Below are 22,280 nucleotides of genomic sequence, written 5' to 3' on the forward strand. Positions count from 1 at the left end.
GATGACAAACGCTAACGCAAATCTTTGCGCTCACTGTTGTAAAGCTCTGTAATAACTGTGGAGAGTTACCGAAAGGTCAAGCCTACCGTTCAGATTACGCAGTCACGCAAATTAAACGGCGGTATAACATTCCCGTTCTCCTGACGAGGCCCAAGAGAGTGCAGGCTTTCAGGCAATTTACTCGCGCGCTACGGCAGGGGATCGCGCGGCACTACGTATCTGGGACGCGAGCAACCTGTTGACCGAGAATACGGCGCACTTCCCTCGGCGGGACAGCGTTCGGTGCTGCCGCCCTCCGGCGCGCCCTTCCCTGACGAGCGCCCAGCAGGGCGGCGCTGTGCGGTCGGCGATCGAAAGTGCTGGAGCGCGCGCAGCGGGAGCGGTGCGCCCAGAGAGTTGCCGTCGATTAATTGGGCCGCTATCGACCCTCTTCCAGTGCAGCCAAGATGGCGGCCGGCGACCGCGGAGGCTCGCTCGCACCCTGGGCACGACCGGACCTGCCGCAAGCCCGCAACACTGCGAGGGCCTAGATGTGAAAATAAATGTATCGCAGCTACCTCTGCGTCGAGGTAAGTGGCCCTACCCGCTTCCGTGCCCGGTGGCGTACCGCCGACGGTTTGCCACCGGAACAACGCTTGTTTACCAACAACCGTGTGCGCGCGTCATGGCAGTCCCGGGCGGCGGCCCCCCCCCCTCTTAACCGCGAGCGCGACGACAGCGCCGAGACTTAACGCTGCCGACGCGCCGTTACTCGAAACGCCGTGCTGCGATGCGAGACAGCTAAGTGGGGCTCGGTTTCACCTGTTCGTTGGGTCTCCCGTAGGAGATCCCGCGCATCGTCCGGCTGCTTCACGCATAGGTGCGCGCAGTCAAGACTGACGCAATCCTCCTCCAATGACCCAATTTAGTTTCCTTTTTTCTAAAACTTCTTCAACCATGACTTATAACTGCTATTTGAAGTGCGCGTCACGCTGTATTTTTACGTTGTTCTGCGACATTCTGTTCCCGTGACAAAGCGTCTAATTTTGTCTGAGAGGCACGCGACACGACACCTCGCCTCGAACATCGACGCAGTGGTCTTTCGAAACACTGAGCCTAATCTTGGCGTTTGTATGAACTCCAGTATCGACCTGCGATGTGGCGTCGCGAGACGACCCCATTACGTTGGCATCTCCGCAAATAGAGTACCTCTGTGGAGAAGCCGAACGTACATACTTAGCGGAAATGCAGTTTGCGGATCATGACGGCTTGCTGAGAGTCGGGTTACCGCATGCCTAAATGACTTCTCTACGGTATTTCTCACGTGACTCGTTTTTCATTGGTGCTATTACTGTCAACTTTAAAAAAATAAAGAAAATGCCCTGCGTTGTGGGAATGAGCTGTCCTTCCTCGAGCTCGGCACCCGTGTTCCTACTTACCCGTGCATTTGTGTTAAGTGCGACAACTTTTATGATCGAGTGAGCTTATTAACTCCACGTAAAGTATAATAACGCCAGCAGCACGCTATTTATTCTGACTTAACTAAGAAATTCTGGGCTGTGAGCTTCTTGGATCAACTGTTTATGCGTGTGTCTCTGTGTGATCACCCTGCACAGTATGAGTTCGGAGATCATGCCGCTTTGTTGTTGTATAGCTTTTACTATGCAGTTTATTTCTATTTCACCGAAGTGAGCTGTCATTGCCAATACAGTAAACTTGTTTTTCTTCCTCTTTTTTTTTTTTTTTTTGTAAACGGCAGAACACACACTAGCGAAGCAAGGCAAAGACCTCAAACTTGTTTCACGAGTGTGTTTTCGTTTTAGTAGTGATCGACACAATGATAAAGTCTGTGAAACTTTGGTGTTGAGAGCACGCTCACAATGGCTTCTGTTTAATGACACTTTATTTTCATTTCTTCAGAAAGAACACAGACCACGTGTTGCTTCTTGTGTCCGTAGAAGCCGTGCAGTACTTTTATCCACGTGTCGTTCGCTGAGATACTCAAAGAATAAAAATAAGAGAGAAATCAATAAAGGCAAGTAGTAAAAACTATATGAATGTACTAGGGATGTTTCTAGATCAGTGCAGCAGTTAACCCTGACCTCAATACTTGCACAAATGACTGCTGCGCTCAAGCGCAAACCACCTAAGGACAGCTGCACGATATTTCTGTTGCATCTGACGTATTATGATTGCCTGGTGTTTCTAATAATAGCATTTCTGAGGACTCTGCGATCAGTAATAAAATGATGGCAACGACAGAAGTATGTACGCCCGTTAGATAAGCGCGCGGATGCGATGTGTCACCATGCCGCGATGTGTGCTCGCACACCCTCCCGACCCTTTTCTTAATCCGCAAGTGCGCTTCTCTGCGCTGCACATTCGTCCAACTAATGGCGGCACCTGTTGTGTTTCAAGTGGAGAGGAGGTCCTAGTTGCAAGTGCTGGGGCTTTTCGTTTATATCAAGATACGCGTTTATATCAAAAGAGCTGAGTCTACATTCTCCGCGGCATAGCGCGGAAAATGTCGCTTGAACACGCTGTTTGCAGAAGTGACTAGCCGCCATTAGTTGGGCTAACTGCATCGCAGGAAAGCTAGCTTCACAATTATGAAAGGGGGCTGGGACATGTCAATTCATTGGGCTGACGCCCTCCTGAGCGCGGCTTGACCACTGGAGCGCAGGTGGTGATCCTGCTGCTCCTGTCGCACGTGGGCTGGAATGGGCCGTCGTCGCCGCGCGTGCAGCCCTGTTCGCGGGCGCAGTCGCGCGTGGCGCGCCAGCTGGTGCGCCGCAAGGTGACCGCCGTGCTTCAGCGATATCGCGTCTCGCTGGGGCCCGAGTGCCCGCTGCACCCGAGCCGCGACCTCTTCTGGTGGCCGCCCGGACTGATGGCGGACGAGGCGCCGGCTGCTGATCCGCCGCAGCCCAGCTGGAGCTGCCCCATGTGTGGCCGCTCTTTCTTCTGCCACGAGAAGCTCACCAGCCACTGGGACGAGGAGCACGCGGCCAACGTGGCCCCCAAGGTGATAACTCCTACACGCTTGCCTCATAAACAGAACCACTTTAGTGACTCATGGGCCACCTGCCAGATTTTCTCGTGTGAGCTATGCGTCACGCATGCACCTAATGCGGCCTGGCTACCACGCGAGAAGCTGGCACGAGGCATGCACAGTCGTTGTACAGCGGTGTATATAGAGTTGTAAGACAGTATATTCGTTCAAACAACTTGGTACGAAACTGCAGGCTGTCACAGCCTGGTGCTTATCAAACTTTATTGTGACTGTTTACACTGTTTAACGAGATTTGAAGTGCAATACATTATTACGAACAAAAAGGCTAAGCTCATCGCACCGAACCGCGAGACAGTGAAATCACACACTTTTCGATTGCATTTCCTCGCCACAATCTTGCTTCCAACATTCCACTCCTCGCGGCAAACTTCAATCGCCGTGCCGCCCAGGAACCGCGACTGTCTTCTCCTTGCATATCGCGGGCAAAACTCTCCGTGGAAGGTGACAACTGCTGAATGGAGGTTGTTGGAGAATAATGTCAAGCAGAGAAATCCTTCTTGCGCTCGCAGGCCGAGCGGGGGGTGTGCGTGGCCGACTATTGCGACATCCTGCGCTGCGATGTACTGGGACCCCGGCTGGCGGCCGCCGAACGTGCCTCGGCCGGCGGATCGGCAGTCGCGACCGCCCTGCAGCCCGACAAGCCCAAGGAGGTGGAGGCCCACGGTGGCCGCTGCGGCGAGCCGCCCGCCGACCATCCACGTTGCTCTTGCGACCAGAAGCACATGAGCGCCTTGCAGCAAAAGTGCCGGGTACGTGTGCTTGCGATGCTAAGCGGCGTGCCCGTGCAGTCGGGAGCTTCCGTATTGCACGGTCTGCGAACCTGAAATTGAAAATTACGGTCCTGGAGGCTTGTGCCAATAGCCAGTGTTTGACAGGACCAACATCTTGCGGCAACGCTTCCTCTACCGACGGCCGCCGACGCGTCTTATTCTCCCTTTGCTCAAAGCCCATATTCTCTCAAGGGGGCCCCCTAACGCACATGGGCTGTTTGTATACGTACGTACACGTTTGTGGCACGTATTGCTGGTTACCAGGCAAGGAGGACCGGGGATTTCCTTAAATACCGTATTTACTCGAATCTAGGCCGGCCCCGATTCTAAGCCGACCCCCGAAATTCGCAAGGCCAGAAAAGTAAAAAAACCTATTCATTGTACTCGAATCTAAGCCGACCCCCCCACTTTCGCACATCGTTTTTTCGAAAAAAAAAAAAAAACATCGGCTTAGATTCGAGTAAATACGGTATTCGTGGAGAGCCTCCAACCTTCGATTGTAAGCCCTTCCTGCCATTATGCTAGGTCACAGCCACGTTCTTTTGTGTATACGTACAGTGCTCAACAATCGAAACGCGATACTCGGAAGTTTTCAGTGCTTATTGCAACGAGCTGACGCGTATTGCGGTAAACGCGATGAAATAGAGGGCCTTTATGTCGACGTCTGACCACGAGCGATCACCCAGCGCTCACCTGCATGTTGCACGAAAAGCGCCGGCAGCCTTCCGGTATCATGTTTCAATAGCAGAGCACTGTACGCACATTCCGTTTCATGTGCCTTTCCGCTTACCCTGAATCTTCTGTTTTTCGTGCGTTTATTTAAATATCCGTCTTATATTAAAAAAATACATCCTCAATGTTTAGGTACGATCGATTCATGTTTTTTTCCCCCTCTAAAGCATTCGTTAATTCCTTTACCCCTATCTTGCCTTACCGTTTTGAGAAAATTAAGGACACTACTCCAATCCGCAGTGTACAAAAAGGGGCCCCCCTCAAGCCCTACCGGCCTTCCAGCCAGTCTACACCAACGCTCTCCCCTCCCTCAGCAGCGATGCAACACGGGTTTGCACCCCCCTAAGACAAAATCCTGCCGTGTATTACTGGATACGCTATGCACATCTGTGAAACTTGTGTCTGCTGGTTTATAAACGGTCTGATATGAACACGGTGCTTAGCCCTTGCCGAAGTTACGGAAGCAGGTTATATCGTCAAATTTGCATCAAACGTAGCCTAAACAAGTTGTATGCATGTAACCGCCTGTGACTACAACGCCAAGCTTCTGTGAGCTGCGCTCTCATCAGCTGTAATTGGGCAACATTTTCATCGGTGAAATGATTCTTATAAGAATCATGCCTAAAAGTTTACCATTGTGACGCGTTAAAGGGACACTAAAGTGAAACATTAAATCAGTTTAGACAGTTAAAATATTCTTTCAGAATTCTGTTGTCATTAATTTCTCCATCATCGTATGATTAATAGAATAGGAAATGAAGGCAAAAGTATGATCTTTAAATTTCGCGCCCAAACTTGAGCATGTGAACGTCAGTGTGACGTCACGAAGTTCGAACACTCTTCGCGCATTTTGGCCGCATTGGTTCAACAAAATTTTCTGAAACCTGCCTTTCCTCTTCGTATATATATCTCTCTCTCTCTGAAATCTGCCATGTTAAGACTGTGTCCCTTAGAACAAAATCATTCTTAGTGATGAACGAATGCGTTGGCAGACGCCGTGAAAATCTATGACGTCACGGTGAGCTGGTGCGGGAACTTCAAGATGGCTTCGCCACCCGTATTTTCTTTTTGCGCGTTTTCTCGCTTACCAAGCGTGTTCTCGCGGTGTTTTCGGTATTGTGTAACTGTAATTAACTAACACGAGAGAAATCGTTCTTAAATGCGGAGCATTTCTTAGCGAACCTTTGGCACTTTGAGCGTTTCTATCTATCTATCTATCTATCTATCTATCTATCTATCTATCTATCTATCTATCTATCTATCTATCTATCTATCTATCTATCTATCTATCTATCTATCTATCTATCTATCTATCTATCTATCTATCTATCTATCTATCTATCTATCTATCTATCTATCTATCTATCTATCTATCTATCTATCTATCTATCTATCTATCTATCTATCTATCTATCTATCTATCTATCTATCTATCTATCTATCTATCTATCTATCTATCTATCTATCTATCTATCTATCTATCTATCTATCTATCTATCTATCTATCTATCTATCTATCTATCTAGCCGCCTACGTCTGGGTGCTGTCATCATCGCCTCCTTAACTTTGCGTAGACCAAAATTGGTGTGGGAAGGTAAGAGGATTTGACGAATATGACTTTCGGGTCATGACGTCAATAACGTGAAAATCCTGTCGCGTACGTCGTCAAACCCTTTCCTCCAGACACTTGAGGCACATATCCGTTTACCACGGGCCGCGGTGTACGGGTATGCGCCAGAGGTGATTGACAGTTTATATCTACCCAGGAACGGCGAGAATAGACATTTGTAATTTAAATGCTCTCAGCAGGAATCGAACCCAGGCCAGGTATTCTACCACGTAGCCACGCCAGGCCCATAAAGTGGTTTGAAAAAACAGACAATGCAGGCGTAATGTCGGTGCAACGTCCATTGTGGTTGTGGTGTTGGCTATCTAATTTTACAAGAAAGCAATAAACACTACATATGCGCACCTAAGATACAGGCGTCATATCAGACTAACGTCTGTGGTTCCAGTGTTGGCTCCGCTTTTATAGCAGTCTAATAAACATTACATTTGTATTCCCATGATTCAGCAAGCTATATTGCAGCACTGCGCGACCCCGGAAGAATACATTAACGAAACTTACGTATGATATTCACATGATTGCACCATAAATTACCATTTAAACGCCAGTGTTGTCGACGTGCGTGGTAAGCCGACGATGTGCACACAGCTACCACACTTACAAAAACATGTCAATCCACCTCGTAACGCTTAGCTCAAAGCCACAAAACACATAACAGAAGTACTCGCTGATTGCTTCGCATGAAACCGATTCCCACAACGCGTGGGATCTCCCGAATTTTTCTCTACAGTGTCCCTTTAAGCTTTGTTTTGTAGCGTTATCCCATCCGACTTGGTTCTTTCCAGATCGTCGTACAGCAGTGCGTCATTGGACTGCTCTCTGTTCTTTCAGTCAAAGATTTTCAAGACATTGAAGGTGAGTTGCCATTGCACTTACAACATATCTGCAGTGCCGAAATGCACATTGAAACTCGCATGCAACCGATGTTGACAATGGAATCGAGACATTTTCATTCTACTTTGAACCCAATTACACGCACAAGAAAAGGTTCTGTTGCGCGGAGCGCAAATGCGAGTGACTTTTTTTTTTCTCCTCCAGATGAACTCAACAATAACATCTGCTCTTACCTCACCTGCAATAAGTACTGGGACGATTCCCTGAACGAGGTCAGTGACATTTGTCCAGTCAGAAAATATAAGAAAGAACAGTGCCCACTTTCGCTTGTTCTCCAGATCATGAATATGAATTCATTTTTTTTTTCTGGTCCTCTTCTTCATCGTGTTTCAGGAAAGACGCGTTCCGATGCTGTTCAGCATGATAATAGGAATAATACTCGTCGGTGGTTTTTGCCTTTGCTACTACATCGTTTGGATACTTTTCGAGTAAGTATATATAGAAAGCAGTCACTTCGCTTTTTTTTCTTTTCGGGACTTTCTTGAAAATTTAAATCATGGGCTGATGAAAAACTTGAATTCATAATATTGGCAGCACATGATCTCGGTGTTGGTCACGAGCCAAAGAAATGGAAGGATGTCATGCTTCAACAACAGCGTCGTTTTATCAGAGAGATCAAAAACGCGCCGCTGAATGCGAAATGCTCGAACGCGACTTCAGCGACAGAGCGCGCGTGTGTTTTCCGAGAATTTGTTCGGCCGTGCGTTGGTAAATACAGTAAAACCTCGGTGATACGATCACGGCTCGTACGAATTTCGGGGTGATACGAATTTTTCTGTGGTCCCGGCGAATGCCCATTAGCCTCCAATGTATTGGAGTACGGTTGTTGCGAACCGATTTGCACCCCGCGACGTTTGATACGAACGCACGCTAGCGCTCAGGTACGAACAGGTGCTGCCCGCGCTGTCGCGGAAGACGCGGCAGTCACGCGCGGGCGCTAGCACGCGCGCTGCGCGACCATCAACGGTGAGTCGTTGCCTCCGGGATAGTGCGCACGAATCTTGGAGGTCTTTAGGCGCCTACGCGTTTAGATTACAGATGACGTTGACGTCGCGCTTTTTTTCCCGAAACGTTGACGCGTGCTCCTGTGCTAGATGCAGCAGCGTCCTTGTACTGTGTTAACACGTGCCTGCCACGTCGATGCAAGCCATGTCCCCGCAATCAGATGTTCTATGAAACAAGTCTGAAAATTCGGCGGCAGGTCCGTCATAAAGTGCCATTAAAGGTGGACGAAGACCCCAAGGGACGATGCGGACGGTCTTGGCGAATGAGCTTGGCCTCTATCTATCGTGTTCAAAGCGCTTCTTAAATCACTTTCGCCGCAGTACTCTGGTGTCATGCAGAAAAGCGTAGTAAGATTAGGAAGGGGCTACTAGCGGTCACGGGGCACAACAAATGTGGTTCATTGATTACACACGCGCGCATGCACCGTATATTTACGAGAACAAGTTTGATCACTGACGTCTACAAACTTTACTGGAAATCATTCAGAGCTGTTCATGACTTCGCTGCGGCCCTGAGAAACACTGAATAAAAACGTATGCCAACTTTCTTTTGTCGCATACTAATTTTCCATGTTTCCTGGTGATACGAATTTCAGATGATACGAATATTTTTGGTAACCCCGCGAGATTCGTATCACCGAGGTTTTACTGTAGTCATCCACCTCCATAAGCTAGACGTGCCTGCCGCGATGATTGAATAACTTGGGGCAAGAATTGGGTCGAAATGTCGACGTGTAAATTGTCAGACCAGGGAGCATTGCTTGAGAACTACGGGTGCGATGTTGTGTATACGGATGTCTTTTGAGAGGAAACGTCGAAGCAACCCCCCTCCCCATTTGACAATGATGAGCATTCGTTGAACAAGGAATGTGGTTGAAGGCAGCGACATCCTTTATTTAACGCCTATTCATCACTTGAAACCCCTACCTTTTCCTGAACCTCTGTCTTGTTTGCACCACGTTTGACAAGTTTCAGGTGTATCTGTTTTTTCTTCTTCTTTTGGAATGAAAGTAAGCATGCTCACTCGTGTTAATGCTACTATGCGCGGGTAGCCGTGTCTGCAGCAAAGAGCTCCGGCACAAGTTTCGTTCACTCATGTGCCAGGGAACTGGCTTGTATCACATGCCAAACTGGACGTTCCGAGAGAAACGACCAGTGCGTATCAACTCGTTACGCTTCTTACGCATCACGCTTTACGCAGGTCGATTCCGCTTCCGAGCCTGAGCAGCCCATGTGACGGGGCGCCGTACGACGACGTCTACTGCAACAGCCAGGTGCGCTTTTCCAGCTTCGGCTTGGCGTCCGGTGGCCGCGACGGGGGCCACGCACGCCAGTGTCACTGCCGGTTCGTGGGCCGCCACGCGTACCACAAGCACAGCGTGGCCGCCAGCATGCGGTGACGCCGGCAGCGGCCAGGTACGTCCGCCAACGCTGGTCATCCGGGGCGGCACACAGACACGGCCGGCCTAGAGTGTAGGGCTGCCGGGCTCACGCAGCCGGGGCAGCTCTGGCGTGCACCCCTTGTTTGCCGCCGTGACGTGGAAGATTCGCAAGCCCATGTTGTTCGTTTCCCCCTCTGCATTGGCAGTGTAGAACTTCCTGTGCCAGGCGAATAGCGGCGACGGCAAGACACGTGTCCATAGAAGTGCCACCCGGAGCAGGCAAAATCTCCCAAGATGCCTGTGCGCTTGCACGAGCGTCCGTTTAGCATGCCTATACTTGAGCGTGGGTGAACTTGTAAGCTCCTCCAGTGGCCGTGTCAGCATGCCCACCCTCGCCTGCTTCCAAACGGTGGCCGCCATTGGCTTGTCGCACGCGCTCTGTCCTCGTTTCTATGCGATATTCTGGACTTGCCTTTTACTCGACGAGTACACACCATGCCGGGGTCCAAAACAAACAAAAAACCAAACAAACGTAGACAGGCAATATCAACAAATTCAGATCCATCGTTCACGACCAGGACTTGTCACATGAAACAGTATGTGGCCATACGCTTTCCAGAAGGCCTTCCACGGAGGCCTGTAGTACAGCCTATACAGTACGGAGCGTTTGGCGTTCGTTTAAGCTTTCCTGCAACCTAATTACTGCACGCAGAGGCACGGTTGAGAAAGCGGGCGGCATGCATCGCGTTGCATTTATCATGAGCACGATGCCGTTCACCTCCGAGGCGCCCTCTGTATACAATGGTCATTCATAAACTTCGTACTATCGTCCCAGAAAAATGGAACCAGGAAGGCATCCATGACGGGATATACAAAAGATGCTAAGCCTATGCGCATTACAAGCATAGCACTGTGTACGCTTGCGCAGAGAACTACCTTGGCATCAATGATGAAGCTGTGCGGCTAAAATGTTTCCCAACCATGGGCACGAAAGAAATCCTTGTGATCGCCTAGTTTCTGTCGACAAGAGCTGAGTGTAACACTGTGATCGAGACAGAAATTCAGCATCGACATATTTGCACAGCGCAAAACGAACGAGGACGGAGACAGTACACAGTACAAGATGGAGAGAGTACACTCCGTGTACGCTCTCCGTCCTCGTTCAATTTGCGCTGTGCAATTATGTCGATGCTAAATCACCAACCAGCCCAAGCAACCGTTCTTTCAGAAATTCAGAAAGCGAATTATCAGTCTACGCCCACCGTGTCCCATCAGCCATCTTTATCGAACCAACGAAATCGAAACTTGTCCCTGCCTTACGCGTAATAAAAAAAAGAGACGTGCTTAGGAATCGTGCCTACGGAGATAGCGAATTATTTCCCGAAGCGAAGCCATTCCTGGACGCCCGAAATGAAATGGTCTCAGAGAACGGTCTTCACCTTTCGGTGGAAGATCTGCACGGTCTCGAATGACGACGTGCTGTGGGATAGAGTACACTTAATGGAAGAAATTAAATCGTGCGTCAAGTTGCATGCGTGTGTCCCTCGTGGATCCTTCACGGCTTTCCATAGCACAAACTTTATAAATGACCATAGTACGGACGTGCAACTTTCTTTTTCTTCTTTTTCTCATAGTAGCCGTTACGGCTGCAGCCCGTTGGTTACACTTGTCGCCATCTTGAGTGCATGGGACGTCCTTTGCACGATTAGCGTGCCTGTGTATAGACCAAAGTCGATCTATTTTTCTATGCAGGAGAAGGGATTTCTACTTGCCTGCGAGGCCCATCAGCCGATCTGTGCGCCCCAAATTTCCACACACACAGAGCCAATAACTCGACACGAGTCGAAACAATGTCGATCAAAAGCAGAACAAAATGACAGCCACAGCTTGAACTCTTAGCTTCCTCAATCGTAGCAGGGGAGTGCGTGACGAAGCAAGTTTTGTTCAGCCTGTACTGAAATAGCAATAGGGCTTACTACACCCGCGGTGACGTGTTGTGCCGCATGTCGTCTCTGTCACTCGCAAAAGTTGTCGGATTAGCGGATCAAGCCAATCCTGCAATACGACGTGAGGTGCTTACTTGTACTGTAGTGTATACATATATAATATGAGAGGCTTCACCACGCACTCCGCTAAGCCAGAGCATGCTTCAGGTGCTACTATCCCGGCACTTATATGGACCCGGAAAGCGCGCTTTTAGTCGAGCTTTCAGTGCTTTCGCAGCTCGTCTCGTTGCCGCACGTGTTGGCCTTTAAATGACGCCAAGTCGACATGTTGTTCCAAACAGTCTCATCAGCATGGCACTTTTCGCCGGCCATGTAGGAGCGCACAAGCCGACCGAGAAGGAAGATTTGCAAATACAGAGCAGGCCGTGAGGTGAAATGTGCATATATGTACATACCGACATCTTGCGCGCTAAAGCTTCCTTCACTAAACGTAGCTTGCCCGCTGCTGGAAACATTCTTGTTCCGCTTATGGTGGGGGTTGTCTTCTCGCGCGACATCGCCAGTTCGTTCGCGTTGAGGGCCACTTCCCGAGCTCGATCTCCGCGGCAATAGTAAACACCTAGCGGACACGACACTGGAGCTATAATACTTCCCCTAGCGCGGGCTTCGCAACAGAAGAGAGTTGTAATCTCTACGGAAAGATGAGTAAATTTACACTTCAATTGCACAAATATACACATCATATCTTCATAATGTCTGAAAGGTGGTTTCTTAACTCAACTACTCTCTTGTGTTTTGAGTCGGCTTATCCAGCACCGCCTAAGCTTGACGAAGCCTAGCAGTTGAGCGTTTAGTCGCTGTATCATGGCGGACGAAAAAAAAAAAGAAAAGAAAACGCGAATGGGGCTATTCAAGCCCTATATGATCGAATAAAAAAAAAACAAAGATTTTATTCTACTCATTGGTCAAGTGATGACGTCATTGGTTTTCGCGAATCCTAAGTTGCGGCATGGCGCATGACGGACTTAAGCATCATCCTTAGAACTATTTAGTATCGCCGCCGTATTGCCGTATGCGAACAGCCCGGGCAATACGGTAATCCCTGCGCCTATTGTCATTAGCAGAGAAACAAATCAACCGCACAACCGGGTTCTTTTCCCTATATACAGTAAATCTGATTGGATGAAACACTTTAGGATAAATATCAGTTGCCCCGTATTACTGTATACGATAATGCATCTGGCCACGCTTTAGCACTGGAACTATGCCATTGCTGACGATATCGTTCCAGCTTAGCGCGCGGTCGTTGATCCGCGGCGGGCTCGCATGCCAGGTTGGCGGATTAGCCATATCACGCTTGTGCGCTCACGGAAGGTGGCCGAAACGCCAACTGAAAAGGAATGCGGCACTTGCTATGATAAAATAACCTCCGCATTCGAACCACAACCTTCTCCTTGTGAATTTCTTCGCGTTATTCGCCTCATCCCCGTTTTATTTGTCCACAATGCTACACGACTTGCTTGAATCGATGCGTCATCCGTAACGAAGGAGGTGGCTTTTCTTCATTACAATGCGGACCCGATTCTTCGCGGAACGTGCAGTGTTCGTTTCAATCGCACGCGACCGACTACCTTAGCAAACACTTTATTTTGTGAAGTGTCTTCAGCCCGCTCGTAATCTGGCGCTTAATTTCCAAGTGTTTTAGTTCGTAACAACAAACTGTGATCAGTCAGCCGCCTTCGCCAATGGATATATGTTTGACATAACGATCGGCTGCCACCTGGTCTTCCGGGTCGCTTCGGCTGTTATGCAAGTACAAGCCCTAATCCATCTCTCTTAGAGAGATGTTGTGAATTTTCGAACGTTCTGAAGGGGTTCTATCGACAGCCAAACACTCCTTGGCTACATGCTGCGTCCACTTCGCTCCTCGTCGTCTTCTTTCTATACTCCTCCCCCACGAAGCCAAGCGCAAGCCTTTGTCGCTGAATAGAGGCGGATGGTGTCGCTTGTGAGCTTTGGATTGTTCACCTTGCCCTGATACGATTTCCACCTTTAATGCGGCGGCAACGCGACTCAGTCGCTCCGCTGCGGGCACCTATATGAACTGTATTCGATAAACCAACTGTCAAGGGGAGCGTTCTTTATTGGTCTGCAAAGAGAAACGTCGCAAAGGTTTTCGCAAAGGCACTTACGGATGCCCCTTCGACGCTCTCTACGCGTTTCTTCAGTCTAGGTGATGAATTTAAATGTTAGTTGTCAAGTTGTAAGTTATAATAATCTACTCAATTAGCCACAGCAAGTACAAAGTGTTGACAGTGCAGCAAGGCATAGGCCTCACTAAATTATTGATATCGTAAACCAGAACGCACAGAGTGAGTCTCGCTATTAAACTGCATTATTGCAATTAAAAAAAGATTAAGCAGCCTGATTCTCATGCACAATTTCGACGCCACTAGCGATACTAGACGTGAAGTTCATTTTAGATCCAACGCAAAAGACGGCAACAGAAGACAAAGAAGCGCCTCGGCCTGTGGTCTTCTTTGTCTTGAGTTGCCATCTGCTGCACTGCCTTTAAATGGCTGAGATCCTGAGGACTGCTCTTGCCATATACATGTAGATATGCTATATACATATACCCAGCGGTATAGGCGCAGTCAGGTGCCCGTCCAGCTCATTCTACGCACACCACGACCGAGTGCAAGTGCACACCAACAAATAAGCATCGATTGGCATATCTACCGCTTTCCTCCTGCGCTTCACGCTGAAAGCGTTGCCCCTCTCATTCACTCTGCACATTCATTTGGCGCTGACGAGTCCTCGGAGCAGCGCCCTCGCCCGCCGGGGCCATCCAGCTGAGCTCTCAGCGAGTGCCGCCGCACAGACTGAGAGGTGCTGATGAAACACTGCAGCCCAACTCTCTTCAGTCTTGCATCGCGACTTTTTCAAGCTTGCGCTAAGAAGCAGGGCCCGTTTCCTCGTGCATTGGAAATTGTGGAGTGACCCTACGCCTCCCTTAGCTGACGTCGCCAGCGCGTGCACAGCGGCACCGTCGAGTTCTGGCTAGCCTCGCGGGCTGCTCTCGAGAGCGCGATATCCCCGACATAATCCGCCAAATCGACTGTCGCCATTCTGGAGGCCGCTGTGTGTCGCCCCCCGTGTGTCTCCCTTCGGCACCTCGTTAGGGTAGTTGCACTTCCGAGCTGGTGCTGTCGAGTGATCAGGACGGACCTGGCTGCGCCTGCATGTCGTAAAGTGAGCACAACTTTACACCGCACGCTCACGAGCAGCCTCCTGGATTATAAGTGGAATGCAGAATTCGCGCAATATATGTGACTACTAAGCAAGCCACAGCTCACTTAATTGTTAAACACTGTCCCTTTCAAATTGAAAACCAGCATGCTGCGTGTTCAGTATATATACCTTCGTACAACTGTTGTAATGTCCGCGCGCGCGATCTGTTATTCTTATTCCGCAAATTAACGACAATCCAGCAAACTACAGCAAACGACATTTTCTGACCATCGACCATAGACGTGAAAAGTCGTACGTACCTTGCATGTTTCACCAGGAAATAACCTGCACAAAAAAAAAAAAAGTTTTAAAATGTGGAGCTAAAGTCAAAACACAAAATGCGAATTCTGGTTTGCAAAGGTGGGTTCACGGCAGCACTTAGCAGCAATGCAAAAAAGCTAGCTTCGCGGCAGTACGCGGGGATGATTTTTAGCAAACTCTCAGCGAATCGTTGTTGAAGGTGCGAGTTGTGGGTGAGAAAATACGGTATGCATAAAAAGAACATTGAGTTTTCAGAATGACAGGGAAGTATCAACAGTGTGCGAACAAGGGAAACGTCCGCCTGAAGCCTCCAGGATGAGGTTTGTCTTGTTCTACCGCAACTGTAAGGTTTCTTGTCTTCTCGACCACAAAGGCAATGCGGTGGCGTCTTTGCCAACGGCATCTATCGTGCCTAAACGCCTCAGATAAAGTGCCAGTGCAGTTATGCTCGCTTCGAGACCACTGCTTTCCTGTACAACGATATCGCTGAGTTATTTTCTGTACTCCCAGCCTTAGTTAGGGAGTTTCCGAATAGGCGCCCTAAAAGTTTGGGGCCCCAAAGCCCTTTGCGTGTGCTCGCTCTGGGTCAAGCAGGAGCCAAGAGGTTTCCGATAGGGTCTGCGGCGCTTTAGATACTCCCCCTATTCTAGGTCAATCTAGTCTTGGCTAAGTGGGTGCCGTCAGTAGGTGCCGTCATGTCTGTTTGCCGCAAAGCTTTTGAGGCAGGCTTTGGGGTTCCCGCTAAATTCGAGAAATAGCGGCCCCAGCGCATAACCCAAACGCTGTTTGGGTCTCGCGCATGCGTAGTGGCCTCGACTCTATTTCTTTGGGGCCCCAAGACGTTTGAGGCCCCTAATCAAAAACTCAGGGCTATTATTTGCGATGTTACGAACTGTGCGGACGCCAATATGTTGAGCGTAGTAAGGAAAGCGTCAAACTCGCAGCAAGACTTGCTGCTGCTCGATTTTAACGTTAATACTGCGGACCACTGCTCCCTTTTGTGAGCAACACGTTGTCGCGACGTGGAGCGGAATGGACTCAGTGACGAGGAATTGTGCAAGCACAAAAAGACACCAGGTGAACTCAGCTTGGCACACCGGAACAATAAAGTGCAACTCAGGCTATGGAACAGCGGCTCAGAGAAAGCGAGGTTTTCGCGATGGCGTGCTGCATTCTCTGTTCCGTTTAAAGAGTTATAGCATGTATATTTCACGACGAATCCGTTCGCACGCCTCGTGAGGGCCCGCACAATGGAAAAGCCTACACTGTAACTTTAGAGCTCTTGCTGGCAATTTCACTTTCGGAAGCGTGCTCTGCTTGTCCAATATACAATTCCAACCTTGAAAGTGAACGTTTGTTTCTTGTTCTACAGGCGCAGTGTATGGCATGTTCTTGAATGAAGGTGAATAGGCCCTAGTAATCAGATCAGGGCAGCGTGAAGCAACACATTCTTAGAAAGCAAGGCGGACCAAACGCAGCCTCTCGATCGGGTCTGTCGCGCATTGCGTGTCGTGGCCAGCATGTGTGACTGCTCCGCTCTGCTTGCTCCCCTCCCCCGTCCCGTGCACAGCAAGCTGCGCTGCTCACCCCTGGTAGAAACGCTTGGGAGAAGCCGCCGGAACTGGCCGCGCGACAGCCGCGGATTGTTGCCGCGTGGAGGCAGGTACAGAACCCAGGCTGATCATCATGGCTCTTTTCACTGCTACCCCCGGGACACACTCGCACCGCCCCACTGTGGTCAGCCTGCGTGGACCCTGTTATGTGCATGAGGACTCGCACCCTGCATCATGTATAGCTCTGTGTCGACGCGCTTACTTGCGATGCAATAACTCGCGCACTGATGGCGTGTAGCCGTGCACGGGGTGTGGCTTCCGAGTGTGGCACACGGAGGGGCGGCGGACGTGCCGCTCTCATCCGCCGCAGCGCTCCTGCTCTGCTTGCCGAGTGACTGCGTGCCTCTGTCGTGTGCCCGCTCGCAGTGCGCCGTATACGAGGTAACTTTCACGTGTGTGTGCGTGTGTGTTTGTGTGGGTAATTGCGAACCGATCAAAGCGCTAGTTTTTTTTTAAATGCGCGAGGGCTGTGTACGCTGTCTCGGGTTGCCTCTAGGCAAGCCACATGCTCCAACGGCAGCCGCTGCAGTGCAAAAATCGCGCGCGCCACTTCAACCTCCTCCTCGAGGCGCAGAAAACGTTTGTGCGTCGGTCCCGATTGCGCATTCGTTCACGGTGCTTTAAAGAAACGCACACGGTGTGCACACGCGCCTTACATATGTATCGTGGGCCACACCTAAGAAGACGTTATTTGTCGCTATAAAAGTGAAATTTTGCTGCACCGTAGCCTACAGTAAATTATGCCCAAATCATACCGAAATAAGAAGCGAAATGCGGTCTAAACTAATACAGCAAGGCTTTGAGTGAGGACTTGTTCCTCGGTCCATAGAATACCCCGCTATCTGAATATGCCCTAAACTGAATTCCTCGAGCCAGTGCGGAGAAATGCCCCCACCCATCCTTTCATATATATATATATATATATATATATATATATTATATATATATATATATATATAATATATATATATATATATATATATATATATATATATATATATTGTATGCACATTTAACGTACTTCGTCGTTCTCATTTGTACATAGCCATCATCACCCCTGTTCTTCTTCGTGTTTTGTGCCGAGGCAGACACTGCGGAATAAACGGTCCTGCTGGCGTTCTCTGGTCCGGTCGTCCGGCGTCGTTCACAATGGTGGAGGTGCTGGCTGGAGTGGAGGTGCCACCACTTCCGTTTTGCGTAGCGACTTGTGCTCGCGGCTCCGTAAAGTCAGAACACCTGATGTAGGACCTGTGTTGCACGGCGCAAATAACGTACAGATTCAACCCGACGGACAGTGTACGGCTCGTGTCTTCATTGACGGCATACGTCACCACATCGAGATGTTTCTGTTGCCCACGTGCGTTCGTGAACTTATCCTCGGCTGGGACTTCCTACATTCTGCCTCCGCCGTTATATCATGTAAAGAGAATGTCGCTCACATCACGGATACAACGGAAGCATCCATATCGGCCCCGTCGCCCTCGCTCTTCAACTTGGCTGTCGCTGAAGACTGCGTTCTGCCCCCTGGTCACGAACTCGTGGTAGCTGTCACATCTAGCCAAGTAGCCGATGGTGACGCACTGGTTGCCCCTTCTGCTCGCTGCACTTCGCGTGGAATTCTCGTCGCCTCTTGTCCCCTCCGGTTGTCCTGTGGCCGCGCCCTTCTGCCTGTCTGCAGCACAACTGCAGAATCCATGCTGCTGCCCAAGGGGATGACTGTGGCGACGATAGACGCCCCTCCACTTATCTCCATCGCAGCACTTTGCCCGTCTTCATCACCAGTACCAGCTTCAGCTTCGAGTTCTTCCTCTTTGCGAGCAGTGATCGGTTCCGACCCAACCTCTGCACAGTCCGAAGCGCTACTGGCGCTTTTAGCTAAGCACAAAGCCTGCTTCGACAGCTGTACCACAACACTGAGCCATACTTCCGTGGCTGTACACCGCATTGAAACCGACGGTTCGGGAGTTATACGCCGTCGTCCATATCGTGTTTCGCAGTCGGAAAGGAAAGTAATTGAAGAACAAGTTGACGACATGCTATCACGAAGTATAATACGACCCTCTTCCAGTTCCCGGGCTTCTCCGGTCGTTTTAGTCAAGAAAAAGAATGGCTCCGTTCTTTTCTGCGTTGATTACCGAGCGCTAAATAAGATCACGCGCAAGGTCGTATACCCTATGTCTCGAATTGATGACGCTTTAGACACACTCCAAGGGGCGAAATATTTTTCCAGCCTGACCTGCGATCGGGCTATTGGCAAATCCCCATGAACGAGACTGACAAAGAAAACAACGCCTTTGCTACGCTGGACGTGCTTTATGAATTTAATGTAATGCCATTTGGCCTGTGCAACGCTCCAGCCACATTCGAGCGCATGATTGATACCGTTCTTCGTGGCCTAAAATGGAGGACCTGCCTCTATTACTTAGATGACATCGTTGTTTTTTCATCTACCTTTACCCAACATCTTGAACGATTAGATGAGGTACTCGAGTGCCTTTCCACCGCTGGCCTTCAGATAAATACAAAAAAAGTGCACATTCGCCAGCAAAAGTATCAGTCCTCGGTCACGTCGTTTCGAAAGACGGCATCCAGCCAGACCCTGCCAAGGTCGCAGCTGTACTACAGTTCCCTCGACCATCCAACCAAAAGGCGTGGCGCAGCTTTCTAGGTCTGGCGTCCTACTGACGTCGCTTTATACGCAACTTTGCTAGCATAGCTAGCATAGCAGAACGCCAGCAGAACCGTTTATTCCGCAGTGTCTGCCTCGGCACAAAACACGAAGGATAAGAAAAACAGGGATGACGATGATGGCTGTGTACAAACGAGAACGATGAAGTACGTTAAATGCGCTTACAATATATACTTCTTTCTTTGCTTCCCTGCGTTCTTAATTTATTTGGCTAGGCCATTCAGTTCACATCCTACGCTAGATCGTTTGGGACCACTCCATTCCGCGGGCAGCTGTCAAGACACGCATTCGAGCGATAATTTTGGAGCCCGTCGCGTTCTGCCGGCTGTAGTTGTGCGCTGCATCCGATTCACGACAGGGCATAATGCATTCCTCTGGTAGATTTGTGCAATGCGAACGTGAACCGAGTGCTCGCTCTACGAGTCAAGCTTACTGAGAACGACGAGTGGAATCCGCCGTAAAATACCGTGATGCGAGCACTCGCGCGTTCAGACCCATCCAAGACCGTGAGATAGCGTTAAGTGAACTCTTCGCGAACGCACTGCGTGCACTTGCAGGTAGATGAGAGAAAAAGCTCGAGCATCGTTTACCAATACCAGTGACATCAGTCAAGCGCTTTATCATGAGCCCGCCTGTATGGACACGATCAGCTTGTATAGCCTGAGGTGCACATACGTATACGTCACTCAGCACTTATTTTCTTGGCGTTCTCGACACGCAGGGCGAGTATGTCATCGCACTGAGAGTTTTTATGACTTATATGTTTCACAGAAAGCCTATGTTGAGAGTCTGGCGATTGTGCTTATGCATACTATATATACGTGTGTGTGTGTGTGTGTGACACCCAACTCCATGCTGTTGTGTTTACATACTGACTTGCCTCGACCGCTGGAAGAAAATGTTGATTTTACTCAATGGGTTTTATAACTTCACATATGATATATATATATATTGTTGGTGTTGAACTTGCAGTTGTGATTTTCAGCGGAAATGAAAAAAGAAAGATGTTTGTGCGTTCTGTGAGCCTTGCTTGCTTTTGATATGAGTGCATTGTTAACTGTCCCCCCCCCCCCTCTTTCTCTTGCTTACGGGATGGAAGTCTGTCTTGTCGTGTTTAAAGGACTTGAAACGACGAACACGCTTCGCAGATTACCCGCGTCGTATCCAACTGTACAGAAAGGCCACGCAGGAAGGTTGGGTGTCAGCGGCTGCTTGCAGCCCATGCGCTATATGAGCAGCGTCTCAATTTACCCTTAAGAAGAAAGAAGGTGCCCTCGCAGTCACAAGCGGTTACGTATGCACCCGGAGGATAAATTATAAGCACACCCTTTGTTGTGTCGGCGAACGAGAAACTTTTACCATAAAAAATAATGCGAAGAGTGCCATTCTCGCTAACTTTTGTGGCTTCGTCAATACTATATACACATAGAAGTCAGGTTGGATGCAGGCGCAGGATTAATATAAATACAGGCTTCCAGCAAGAAAACTTCCGCGCTCTGAGAGAAATTATTTTTGTATCCCACCTGATGAAAGCCATGCCAAGTGCCGATGCGGTGGAAAAAGAATAAAAACGTAGAAAAAGACTATGGCCGACTCGTAGACTGTATACATAGAAATGTACGCATGCATGTAATCTGTGAGAGTGCAGCGCACGTACATATATATACAGTGCATTACTATATATATTGTATATGGTATGCCCGGCCAAGCGCAGCCGTGCACGCCGCTGGCTTTCTGTCCTCAAGCTTTTTTTTTTTTTTTTCGTCTTCCGAGGTATGTACGCGACTGTGCAGCAAACCCCCCTGGCGGATAAAATATCAAATATCTTCATTTCTATGTAAGCGACGTAGAAAACGTTGCTGTCATTTTCGTGACCAATGTGGAGCTCCAACGCGGTGTGCAAAGTGGTCGAGTGCACTTTGCATGCGACTACTTTGCCTTGGAGCAAAAGTTCGGAGAGTCTGCACAGCAACAGCATGAAAAAAAAAATTGTTGCGTCTTATTGCACAGCCGTGCAACAACGTGTGATTTTTCGGCTCATTGCATCTGTCGACCATGCGGAGTTAGATATAGCAATTCATATCAGTCTCCAAGTTGACACACACACACATACAAACAAAATAATAATAATAATAATAATAATAATAATAATAATAATAATAATAATAATAATAATAATAATAATAATAACACGTCGTTTTTTTTTTCCTTTAACATTTGCGGTCTCAAGTCTATAGCTCTCAGCCGTATGTATATGTGCCATGTACGAACCAAGTGAAGCGAATCGCGGACCGAAGTGCCTGCCTGAGCAACGTTCTGTCGCTTGTGCGGTATATCGTCCCTCTCGGGTTAATTTATCTTACAAGCTGCCGGGCCTGTGCTGCAAGTCAGAATCCGATGGAAACCTGCTCTACAGATGCTGAGGTGGCCCTGTACCCACAGGTTCAAGCGAAGGTTTAACAGCAAGATTGAAAAGTGAGTTGAGGGCGGATGTATGGGTTTCTGAGTGTAAAACACACAGTCGCGCGTCTTCAAAGCCTTCTGCGGTGCCGTTCCGCTCAGCCTCGCCTGGTTCTGCACCGCAAAGCCTTGGGAGAGACATATGTAAGCTACAGTTTGCTACGAGGTTAACGCGAACGACCGCGCTGCCGCGGTTGCTCCGTTCGTGTTGACAGACTTAGTTATTTCGTTCTGCGCATGCGTGTTAACCTCTCTCACCAGCCACAGCCGAATAAGTGTCTGTGCAGCTATCGGCGCAGTATCCCATATCGACGCGTATGCCGCGCCGTCGCGCTCCTTCCTTTCTTTTTCTGTTCTTTTTTTTTCTCTTTCTTTTTGCCGCTTCATTACAAGTTCATGTCGAACTGAGTAAAAACGTGCACGAATTGGTAATCTCCGTGGGCAGTGCAGCCGGCTCTTTCAGCGAGCCGCAACGACTTCGCTTTACATATAATATGCATTCGCAGCCACGCGCAGCGTCGTCACTGCCGCGTCCTTCTCGACGGTTTGCGACGCGACT

General features: G+C 49.2%; 1 protein-coding gene across 1 annotated transcript; it reads left to right on the forward strand.

Moving 5' to 3' along the window:
• The first annotated feature begins 411 nt into the window (after window positions 1–411).
• On the forward strand, window positions 412–17,238 carry LOC119382219 (uncharacterized). The gene is made up of 8 exons (XM_037649934.2): window positions 412–569; window positions 2,663–3,004; window positions 3,562–3,801; window positions 6,967–7,036; window positions 7,220–7,287; window positions 7,409–7,503; window positions 9,281–9,495; window positions 16,530–17,238. Exons 1-7 carry the CDS (start codon window positions 543–545, stop codon window positions 9,477–9,479), a joined length of 1,041 nt encoding a protein of 346 aa, XP_037505862.1. The 5' UTR covers window positions 412–542; the 3' UTR covers window positions 9,480–9,495; window positions 16,530–17,238.
• Window positions 17,239–22,280: the final 5,042 nt, after the last annotated feature.

This window comes from Rhipicephalus sanguineus, chromosome 1 (genome assembly GCF_013339695.2).
Source record: "Rhipicephalus sanguineus isolate Rsan-2018 chromosome 1, BIME_Rsan_1.4, whole genome shotgun sequence".
Lineage (NCBI taxonomy): Eukaryota > Metazoa > Arthropoda > Arachnida > Ixodida > Ixodidae > Rhipicephalus > Rhipicephalus sanguineus.

Coding starts and splice junctions, on each gene's coding strand:
- LOC119382219 (XM_037649934.2), top strand. CDS start 543: ATGTATCGCAGCTACCTCTGCGTCGAG. Junction 3,005..3,561: donor CGGCCAACGTGGCCCCCAAG/GTGATAACTCCT, acceptor TTGCGCTCGCAG/GCCGAGCGGGGGGTGTGCGT. Junction 7,037..7,219: donor AGATTTTCAAGACATTGAAG/GTGAGTTGCCAT, acceptor TTTCTCCTCCAG/ATGAACTCAACAATAACATC.